This window comes from Triticum urartu, chromosome 4, assembly GCF_003073215.2.
Source record: "Triticum urartu cultivar G1812 chromosome 4, Tu2.1, whole genome shotgun sequence".
Taxonomy (NCBI): Eukaryota; Viridiplantae; Streptophyta; class Magnoliopsida; order Poales; family Poaceae; genus Triticum; species Triticum urartu.
Window position 1 is genome coordinate 601868642 of NC_053025.1, and position 11702 is coordinate 601880343.

The 11702-nt window shown below is 47.9% G+C and overlaps 1 protein-coding gene across 2 annotated transcripts; it reads right to left on the reverse strand.

Moving 5' to 3' along the window:
• Nucleotides 1-5694: 5694 nt before the first annotated feature.
• LOC125554357 (40S ribosomal protein S18-like) lies at nucleotides 5695-8679 on the reverse strand. Of its 2 annotated transcripts, none has more exons than XR_007304377.1 (4): nucleotides 8141-8679; nucleotides 7318-7457; nucleotides 6326-6486; nucleotides 5695-6100 (listed from the first exon to the last, which is right to left on the reverse strand). XR_007304377.1 is itself a non-coding variant. In XM_048717930.1 (4 exons), the coding sequence occupies exons 2-4, from the start codon at nucleotides 7363-7365 to the stop codon at nucleotides 5933-5935; spliced, it is 297 nt and encodes a 98-aa protein (XP_048573887.1). In that variant the 5' UTR covers nucleotides 7366-7457; nucleotides 8141-8679; the 3' UTR covers nucleotides 5695-5932. The 2 variants fall into 2 exon arrangements, 1 of the variants encoding a protein (XP_048573887.1); XM_048717930.1 differs by having other exon boundaries at nucleotides 5695-6020.
• Nucleotides 8680-11702: the final 3023 nt, after the last annotated feature.

Below are 11702 nucleotides of genomic sequence, written 5' to 3' on the forward strand. Positions count from 1 at the left end.
TCCGGAGCTCTTCAGGAGCATTGGCAGATTTGCCCCGCAGTGTGTCCGATGCCGCACAATTTTACCAGGCCGAGGACGGAAGCTCAACAGAGAAGCTGTTCTAGTCTCAGTATGCTGAGGCCGAACATCCGGTGCCAATGAGCGACCAGCTGAAGCAGATGGTCGAGCTACATAAGGCGGCCGATCAGGCCATGAAGAGCTTTATAGTCCAGCTGTGGCCTGGCGACGCCCTTCCGAACAGCTTCTTCGGCCTGGTGAGGCGGCTTGTGGATGCCTGCCCATGGCTGGAGGTCGTCAAGCGATCTGTCTGCATTGAGGGTGCACGCCGGGCTTTCGCCCATGTGAAATTGCAGTGGGTCAAGCTAGACGTCGTGAAGCTGATCATGGAGGGGCCGCTCGAGGGCAAGGAGCACCGCCACCCCGAGATGTACTACGAGGGTGTTCTACCGGGTGCCCGTCTCATCGCGGATGAGTGCTCAAAAGATGTAATATTTGAATGAGACTTGCTCGTTTTATCCTGTATTTATGAAAACTTGTTTCATATGCGCTATGCAACGCTCATTTGAATTTAAAATATTACCTTCTGTTTGGCCGTTTATCCAATATGAGAGATGGCTAGTCCTCGGCTTCTGCCCCCATGCCACGAGTGCTGGGGTGTTCGGGATAAACCTGAGCACTCTTGTTCCCATATTTGGGTACTTCGAGGGAGGTGCTCAGCACAACGAACAAGGCAACCAGACTAATAATGCTTTATCACTCTCACTTAGCCATAGAATTCTATAATCTTAAATTTCGGCGAAGCCCCTGGTATTCGGAAGGCCGAATTCGGGGCGCGATACACGCCTGTAAGCCGGACAGGGCCGGCCCCTCGCCCTAAGCGGCATAAGTCTTTAGGGACTCGAAAAACCTCACCGAACAGCGACCAGTCTCTCGCCTTATCATGACAGTCAGTTTTAGCTTTCTCTACTGAGGTGCTAAACCCAGCAGAACCGGGGCACAATCGCGGTAGTTCTCCTAGAGCTACCTTAGCCGATAGAGCGGAATGTAAGGTACCAAAACGTAGGAGCCGGGCAAACCCAACATTTGACCAAAGACATGATTCGGAGCTGATGCATATAATGCTATAAGTTCGGGGTGCCGCACTTGTGAAAGTGTTCGGACTTTTCACACCGCATTGTGGGGTACGTAAGCCCCTGGTGTATTGGCCGTACCAGAGTGTACGGTTGCAAGGCGTCATTAATGAACACACACACATATATATATATATAACAAAAAATGCAATAATAGTCGTAATGTCATGCATTGTTTATTAAAAAATTTCCTTAAAGCAGAGTGATACAGATAGTGCGATAAGCAAAGAGTGGGACTATGCCCCTTCCAAGGGCAAGCTGAGGAATGATATTAAATTGAATATTTCACTCGTTACTATAATCAACCTAGGAATTCTGTGGTATAACGTAGCTGTCTGCCTCCTTGGTTGCCGCATCATGTGTTCAGCAATAGTGCTGCCGGACAGTGTTTCCAGAGATTAAGGTCCTGAAAGAAAAAGAAAAATAACCAAACGGGAAGCCCCTAGTGCGGTTTAGGCCGCATTTAGGGGCGTGCCGCAGTTGTGCCTCCCTCCCCACCTGTGCCCATGGTATTTTTAATGCGTAATTATGTACGCGCGGCACAAATATCGCCGTTGGGCTGGGATTGGGTTGGCCGCCGTATTGCTACGCGAGCTCAGATCGCGCCAGGCGGTCTATTTGCCGATTGCCCCGAGCGCGCTTGAAGGTGTCCGGGCTTTGAGGCGCTGAACTGGTTGATTGCCTTGAGAGGCTGCTTTGCGGTTCTGCTGCGAGGGCCGCGGTGTGCTCCTCTGTTCGAAGAGAGCGCTCTGTGTTTGCATTGACTGTAATAACTCCGCGAGGTCCTGGCATCTTGAGCTTGAGGTATGCATAATGCGGTACTGCATTGAATCTAGCAAATGTGGTTCGCCCGAGTAGCGCGTGATAACCACTGCGGAACGGGACTATATCGAAGATTAACTCTTTGCTTCGGAAGTTATCCGGGGATCCTGAGACCACTTCTAGTGTAATTGAGCCTGTGCAATGGGCCTCTACACCTGGAATGACGCCCTTAAAGGTCGTTTTGGTGGGTTTGATCCTTGAGGGGTCTATACCCATTTTGCGCACTGTGTCCTGATAAAGCATGTTCAGGATGCTGCCGCCATCCATAAGGACTCGAGTGAGGTGAAATTCGTCGATGATTGGGTCTAGGACCAGTGCGGCGAATCCGCCATGACGGATACTAGTGGGGTGGTCCCTGCGATCGAAGGTGATCGGACAGGAGGACCAAGGGTTGAACTTTGGGGCGACTGGCTCCAACGCATATACATCCCTGAGCGCACGCTTCCGCTCCCTCTTGCGGATGTGGGTTGCGTATATCATGTTCACCGTCCGCACTTGCGGGGGAAACCTCATCTGTCCTCCAGTGTGCGGCTGCCGGGGCTCCTCGTCATCGTCGCTATGCGGCCCCTTGTCCTTGTTTTCGGCAATTAACTTGACAGCCTATTTGAACACCCAACAATACCTGTTGGTGTGATTGGCTGGCTTGTCTGGGGTGCCATGTATTTGACACGAGCGATCGAGTATATGGTCCAAGATGGACGGACCCGGCATACTTTGTTTGAATGGCTTTTTCCGCTGACCGGGTTTAGAGCCTTTGAATCCGGCGTTGACTGCCGTATCCTCGGTATTTTCGCCGTTAATGCGGCACTTATGCTTGTTGCGACGTGACCTACTATTGCCGTCCTTGGTATCTGAGGTACCATGGTTCTTTGATATGTTATTACTACGAGTCAGCCAGCTGTCTTCTCCCGCACAAAAGCGGGTCATGAGCGCCGTGAGAGCTGCCATAGATTTCGGCTTTTCCTGACCATGGTGCCGGGCTAGCCACTCATCTCGGATGTTGTGCTTGAAAGCCGCTAAGGCCTCCACATCCGGACAGTCGACGATTTGATTTTTCTTTGTAAGAAACCGAGTCCAGAATTGCCTGGCCGACTCTTCTGGCTGCTGAATTATGTGACTCAAGTCATCGGCGTCTGGTGGTCACACATAGGTGCCCTGAAAGTTGTCGAGGAATGCGGCTTCCAGATCTTCACAAGAGCTAATGGAATACGCTGGCAAGCTATTAAGCCAATGCCGCGCTGGTCCTTTGAGCTTTAGTGGGAGGTATTTGATGGCGTGTAAGTCATCACCGCGGGCCATGTGGATGTGGAGGAGGAAGTCCTCAATCCATACTGCGGGATCTGTTGTGCCGTCATATGATTAAATATTTACAGGTTTGAAACCTTCTGGGAATTGATGTTCCATTACTTCGTCTGTGAAGCATAAGGGGTGTGCGGCGCCTCTGTATTGGGCTATATCTCGACGCAGCTCGAATGGGTCTTGCCCGATGTGTTCGGCCCGGCCGAATTTGCTTTTACTGTATCCGGCGTGACATTTGTCGTCTCGTAGAGTGGTGCACCCTCGTGATCCGTAGATCGATCTTGAATGCTTTGCCTTGTCCTCCAATATGTCTCACAGGTCTGGCGTATCTCCCCATGCCTTTTTATTTGAATGGTGTTGGCGTGGAGGCTGAGTTTTTGGCTGGAATGCCTCTCTATCGCGGCCACGAGGTGGCCGATCAGCCGTATTGTATGCTTCTTCCTCCAGTCGGGGTAGTAACCCGTGCCTTGGGTAACTCTTGGAGGGGCGCTCGAGTTTATCTTCCTCGGCCGCGAGGACCTCAGTCCATTGGTCAGCTAGCAGATCTTGATCAGCTTGAAGCTGCTGCTGCTTTTTCTTCAGGCTATTTGCCGTGGCCAGAAGCTGGCGCTTGAAGCGCTCTTGTTCGACGGGATCCTCTGGTATGGCGAATTCATCGTCGCCGAGGCTTGCGTTATCTTCGGAGGGGGGCATGTGATTGTCATCCTCCTCCTCTCCGCCAGCCGCTCTCTCAGGAGAGATGGCTCCTCCATCCTCCTTCTCTAAATCTTGCTGGAGGGGTTTGTTATTGTCTTCGGCACTATCTGGAGTGTTATTATCTCCTGTGCCGGTATCACCACTTTTGCTTTGGTGGGACTTAGAGTGGCGCCGCTGACGTCGGCGTTTGGGTTGATTCTTGGAGGGGTCATCCTCCGCTATCCCGTCGCCATTGCCTTCTTTGGGTGTATCCACCATGTATATGTCATATGACGAGGTGGCTTTCCAGTGCCCTATAGGTGCTGGTTCGTGTTCGTCTCCTACATCGTCGTCCATACCGTAGATGTCTTCGGAGTCGAAGTCGAGCATGTCGGTTAAATCATCGATAGTGGCTACGAAGTGGGTGGTGGGTGGGCGTCGAATTTCTTCGTCGTCCGCATCCCAATCCTGTTGGCCATAATCCGGCCAGGGCTCTCCTGACAAAGAGAGAGACCTTAGTGAATTCTGAATGTCGCCGAAGGGCGAGTGCTGAAAGATATCCGCGGTAGTGAATTCCATGATCGGCGCCCAATCAGATTCGATTGTTAGGGGCGCGCATGGTTCGGAGTCCGAAAAAGAGTCCGACACCTTGGAGTCACGGGCTGCGCAGAGGGTTATGCTGGTGTTCGGCTCGATCGCCCTTGAGACTGCAGCCCCTGAGGCGGTGTCTAACCACCAGTCCTCGACTGGCACAGTTGGCTCTGAGCTAAGGGTCGGAGCTGATGCGGGCACAGCCTCTGGAGTACTGTTCGGCGGCAGAGCTAGGTCATACCCATTGCGACAGTGCGGCGCGCCCGACTGTGGCTCGAATCCGTCGAAAATGAAGTCTCCGCGGATGTCGGCCATGTAGTTCAAACTTCCAAATCTGACCTGATGGCCAGGGGTGTAGCTTTCAATCTGCTCTAGATGGCCAAGCGAATTAGCCCATAGTGCAAAGCCACCGAATACGAAGATCTGTCGGGGAAGAAAAGTCTCACCCTGGACCGCATCACTATCGATGATAGTAGGAGCCATCAAGCCTAACAGCGACGACACAGAGGAACTCTCAATGAAAGCACCAATGTCGGTGTCAAAACCGGCGGATCTCGGGTAGGGGGTCCCGAACTGTGCGTCTAGGCCGGATGGTAACAGGAAGCAGGGGACACGATGTTTTACCCAGGCTCGGACCCTCTTGATGGAGGTAAAACCCTACGTCCTGCTTGATTAATATTGATGATATGGGTAGTACAAGAGTAGATCTACCACGAGATCAGAGAGGCTAAACCCTAGAAGCTTGCCTATGGTATGATTGTATGCTATGGTTGTTGTCCTACAGACTAAAACCTTCGGTTTATATAGACACTGGAGAGGGTTAGGGTTACACAAGGTCGGTTACAAAGGGGGAGATATCCATATCCGTATTGCCTAGCTTGCCTTCCACGCCAAGTAGGGTCCCATCCGGACACGAGACGAAGTCTTCAATCTTGTATCTTCATAGTCTAACTGTCCGGCCAATGGAGATAGTCCGACTGTCCGGAGACCCCCTAATCCAGGACTCCCTCAATGGGCCTTTACCTTTCCACATAGTTCGTTTCCTTTTTGTTTCTATTTTCTATTTGAGTCGAGGCCTGCTTATAGTACTTCTGAATAGCTTTTCAGCCCACGTTTTTTTGGGCCATGGAATATTAATAGTACAAGTATAATTGGGTCATGGACACTATCAGGTCCAGTAAGAACATTTTCTGGAGAATTTAATGTTCAAGTAAAATGTACGCAACACATTACAGGAAAATAACACATACAACAACAGATAAAATTTCATTTCACTCCTACAGCTCACTACATCATAGACAGTACATGACAATCATTCAATTTTTTACTAGGCAGTAGACGAGTACATCTCATTTCAAATAAACAGTACTGCTCTTGGAAGCAAAATAGGCCGCCACATGCCATGGTGCGCCATCCTACTCGATTTGGCCCCAAGTAACCAGCAGCACTGCTTGCTCCCTTGGCCCAGCTCCAGCTCCCCGCACATGACATATTGTGTCAATGCTTGCATCAATAGAAGGAACTCACATACCATAGAAGTTGCACAGTAGTGTATCAACACCCCAAAGATTTACTGAATTCAACTATTATATAACCAAGTTAGAGCTGGCAGAAGTTTTGACTTCTAGCAGAAAATAAAGTCTATCAACAACCCTAGCTAATAATAGCAAATTAAACTGTATACTACCAACAAGACACAAACTGCTAGTCCTGATATGAAGTGCAAGCATCTTCAGTAGTTGAATCTAACACAGTCATATATCAACCAATAGCAAGGGGGAAAAGAATAGGGAACGGCGAGGTTATACCTGATCTTCTTGAGCCTCTCAAGGTCATCCCTGAGCTTCATGTCGGCGGCGTTGGAGACGAACTGGGAGAACTTCCCGTCCTTGTAGTCCTTCTTCCTGTTCAGGAACCAGTCTGGCACCTTGAACTGGCGCGGGATGTGCACCACTGCCATCAGAAATCCCTGTCATTTTAACATTCAGTTTGTACATACACTAATTACATATTAATACAAAGGGCCAACAGTAGCCATGCTAAAATCCCTATGAATGTTCATAGGAAAGCTTTATAAGCATATGAAAGTTCCAATTTGATCAAAATTTCTACTAGACTACCAGTGTTACAATTTATTTAACACGATGACCACCACGATCACAACATGATGTTTATATAATATCTCAAGTGTTCTTAAATAGCTAGCAACAAAGTCTACTGCAACATCTCAGTCAATTAAATCACATATGGTTGTGGGACTATGATTAACCAAAACAGTGCAAATCAATCTATTATAAGACAAAATAATGCTCATTTAAGAAAATATCAACACCAAGCACTCATTCAACTGCACCAAATTAACAGTACCATAATCTATATGGTTAATGTTAAAACACACATGTGAAATCATATTGTCAACTACATGCACATATACCACTAATATCTTTGCAGCAACATTTGCCCGCCATTTTAGAAATAATCAAGCTACACAATATTACTATGTTATAAATCAGACATGGGTTAGGCAGAGTAATGTTTTGTGTCAGGATCAGATTGCATGGCGGGACTACAGTATATAGGAGATCCAGGCTTGGATAAAGCAGTACTAATTTAGAAGCAGAACAAGACAACATCACTAAGAAAATAATCAGAACCAAGTTGCTGTTGGATGACTGACAAACAACATCTTACAGAGGCAATTCTGATTTCTGGTTGAGCATGCACATTAACCATTAGCATGTGCTGATATGCAATAATCAGAACCAAGTTGCTGTTGGATGACTGACAAACAACATCTTACAGAGGCAATTCTGATTTCTGGTTGAGCATGCACATTAACCATTAGCATGTGCTGATATGCAGCATACTTTGAACAGGGTACACCTGGGAATTTTTAGTTATTTTGTACAGCTGGTGTTGCATTGATGATGTCAAAATCGCCTGAAAATTCAACAAGGAACAGAGCATGATCAGAAACCCAGTTGTTGTATATCAAAGTATGAACCAGGTAACACAATGAGAAATGTGGTGCATGTAGCATACATACATACTACATATTATAGCAGCAGCATGTAGCATACGTACATACTACATATTCTAGCGGCAGCAAGTGAGCTCCATGGAAAGGAAGCAACATGCACAAATGCTGACCCAATCATACTATTTTAGTTAGAAGAGAGATTGTGTGAGGCAATTTAGGCCAAGCAAGAATCCACCCCAATCCACTCAAGTCGGCCTCACAATGATCTTCGTTGAGGGCAACAGTCAGTAATCACAGTAGTAGTAGCACGCTTTGGTTGAACAAGGTCGCGTGGTGAAGCAGCCACACCAACTACCACTGCTGGCTAATGAAGAAAATCCCCAATGCGCTTTGCAAAGCGGGAGGGTCGATCCCCAAGCTACGAGATCGATACTACTAGCATCACCACATCATCAACAAGTAGCTAATAAGGCCTCTACCCTCTGCCTGCACAGCGCACCTACCGATGTTTCTTCTTAGTTGGTGGTGGGGGGATGAGATCTAGCAGCACCGCGCAACTTAACCAGCAGCAAGCAAAGCGAAGCAAAAAGGGAGGCCGTTTCCTACGCGGCGAGATGCGCTGGAGACCGTTGGACTGTTTTACCTTAACGCGGGTGCCCTCGGCAGCGAAGCCAAGCACGGCGGAGAGGACGCCGAGGAAGCCGACGAGCGCGCACACCACCATCGCCTTCTTGCAACCCACGGCTCGCCTCCTCGCCCGCCGGATCTGCAACCTTCCTCCTCCCCAATTCGAGCTCCACCAGCACTCACCTGCAGCAGCAAGCGAGCGAGCCAACTGCTGGAGTTGGCGCGGGCACGGGGTAGCAGGTCGCGGGTGCGGCCCTGCGGAGCGAGACTCTCCTGGCCGCGGCGGTGCGGCCCCTCGGCGCCGCGGAGGCAGCTGAGAAGGAGGGGAACATCACCGAGGAGGTAGTGGCGAGGGCGGGGGAGGTGGAGGCCTTGAGCGCATACGCCATGGGTGCGAGGGAGGGTAGGGAGGAAGGGGTCGATGGCGGCGGAGCGGTGTGCGCACGGGGTTGGATTGAATTGGGCCAGGGTGAGGGGAGGGCGCGGTAGTGTGCGGCAGCGGTGTGGGTCGTCGACGGTGAGGGAGGGGCGTCGGCTGCTGGAGGGGAGAGGGGGGGGGGGGGAGGGATCTGCATCTGGAGGGGGGAGGAGGGGCGGCGGAGGAGGGATTTGGATTGGAGGGAGGAGGGGCAGTAGCGCCCTAGGGTTTCTCGGGAAGGAGGGGATCGAGAGACGCTGGATCAGTAGGGGGACGACTCAGATCGAATAAAGGGGGTGATCCGTGGGCTGCGTCCTGATTGGTTTAAAAATGAGCTATTAAAATTTACTTTTCTTAGTGCTAAAAACAGGGGGTTGAAGCAGCTACCGAAAATATTTCGCAAAATGGCATCACTAAGATTTTCACTTAAGTTAAACCACCTTTCATGGATGATTTTTGCATTATTAAGCACCTAACTAAGAACGGTCGCGCGGTCAAATTTGATCACATTTTGAAATTGGCATAGGAAATTCATTAAAAAAATGGAAAACATTTAACCTCTTATAGTTAGTTCAAATAAACCAATATTTTGTACATGTGTGTATTTAGGGATGACAAACAATATTGATTTGGGAGGTTTTCATTTTCTTTGCTCAAAAGAACCATTTTCCATTTTCTGAGTGACCAAAATGTGTTTTTTTGTGAAGGACCTATCATATATTGTTGAAAAATTGGACCAAATCAATTTTCTAAAATACTAGGACATATTTAATGCACAATTCACAAAATGGTTGGGTGTCAAAAGCTTTGATCCATCTCTGATGAAAAAGACAAATTTCCGCCGATTTAGTAGGAAGCGGGTCAAATTTGAACCATAGCTGCCTCATAGTTTGTTATTTATTTTTTCCAATTTTTTTTCTAGGTACATGAGTATCTATTTAATCAGAGAAACATCAAAAAATTTCCAAGATTCAACCACTAGCTAGGAACGGTCAAGCCCGCCGTTTTGACCACATTTTGAAACGGGCATAAAAAATTCAAAAACAAATTCAAAAAAATGGAAAACCTTCACATTGTGTCATCATATGTGGCCAAGTTTCCAGGAAAAATAATAAACTTGTAATACAACCTTTATTTTAAAAAGTGTTCTCAGAAATGAGCTATCATGCGTGAAAATTCATGGCTTTCAAGCCAAATGATAAATCTTATGGCCACATTCATGGTATAGTTTGTTCGAATAATCTCATATAATGCACAAGGGTGCATCTTGAAATTCCAAAGAATGTTTCCTAAGGGAGTTTTCATTTTTTTGCACAGAAAATTCATTTTCCATTTTCTGAGTGCCTGAAATGAGTTTTTTGTGAAGGACCTACCATATATTTGTTGCAATATTGGACCAAATTAATTTTTTAAAATACTAGGCCATATTTAATGCACAATTGACAAAATGATTGGGTGTCAAAAGCTTTGATCCATCTCTCGTGAAAAAGACAAATTTCCGCCGATTCAGGAAGAAGCGGGTCAAATTTGAACTGTAGCTGCCTCATAGTTTGCTATTTATTTTTTCCAAAAATCACTTCTAGGTGCATAAGTATCTATTTAATTATAAATACATGGTTTGGTGGCGATACATCAAGGTTTGGATGGTGGACGAGGGCCCCAACTCCAGAGCCCGTAAACTCGCATGCCCGCCGCGTGGTCACCGCATGACCGTGCCGTTGCCATATGTTCTGAGCGGCCTAGGCATGTCTAGGGGGTTGGGTACTCCCCGGGAAGGTGCTAGGAAGAAAGTTACAACATAAGATTCTCACAAGGAGACCGAACTATGCTCGAACATGAATTAGCAGCCAAGTGTTTGATTAGTGGTACGGGAAATGCACGTGGCCAATGGGCGTGAGTTTTGGCCGAAGATGATCATCTACTAAGAAGACTGTCTTCACAAATTTTTAGCTCAAAAGGAGGAGCCTAGGTGGTACTTACTTTGCAAAGTACCACACTGGACAGAAATATGAATGTTGAAGCTGGGCTCAAAATAATGAATGGATTGAGCTGAAATTTGGTGGGGGGGGTGGTTATTTGGGCATATGAAAGCACTGTAGAAAATTGATACCATTTGGACATGCCAAAGTGGTACTTCCTTCACAATGCTATTCCCTGGACAGAAACTTGGGAAAATTAGCGAGAGAAATTGGATAAATGAAATGAGCTCAAATTTGGTGTAGGTAAGTTACATAGGTATTGTCGGGGATATACCCCGCGGCATAAACCGGCCGGAAATATAACCCGGCCGGACTTGGTGGTTTACTTGAGACCCGGCTAAGACTTGGCGATTCATTGGCGACCCGTTTGGACCTGGCTGTTTACGATTCATTGGTAATCCGGCAGGCGGGTCAGAGAAGCGACAAGACCTGGTGGCCCAATGGGCAGTTCATGAAGGCCGGTTCATACTATGGTAGGTCGGTTTAACAAGGAAAGGCATAAGGAATATTTACCTTGTAAGGAGTTAAGACCCGGACTTGTATCCGGTTTGTATTAGAAGGTAGACTAGTCCTAATCCTAATAGGACTCCACATATAACCCGCCCCTTCAACATATATAAGGAGGGGCAGGGCTCCCAAAAGAGGGACAAGCGACAAGTAAGAAGAAACAATCTTTAGGGCTAGACACAAAGAGCCGGTTTACCGGCGACTCCCTCGTGATCATAATGAGACCTAGCCTCAAACAGCATGTAAGGTTGTTACCGGATGATGTTTGCCGGGGCCCGAAGCTGTCTAAATCCTTGTCTTGTGTTGCGTCTCTCGATTCCACTCAACCCCTCTCAAGTTACCACATAGATGCGTTGACCTCGCAATTAAGTCCTGACACTAAGGATATCTGCCGTGACAAAACCATGACAGTTGGCGCTCACCATAGGACCCGCGCACGGTGTTGTTGAGTTCTTGAAGGGAGCTCTTCAAGGATCGAGAAGTTTGCGACGCCGGATGAGGAAGAGCCGGTGCAGAAAAATTTACGTCCTCGACAAGCAGTCGGAACAACGTGTATGGAATTAAGGCTGAGAATTTTTTAGGGTTGCGTGCTAAGCGGCCGTCGTATGCACCGTGAAGATTCGCCGAGACCGAGACGAGAGTAATTTTTATGGCAATCTTGGGTGACTTGTCAA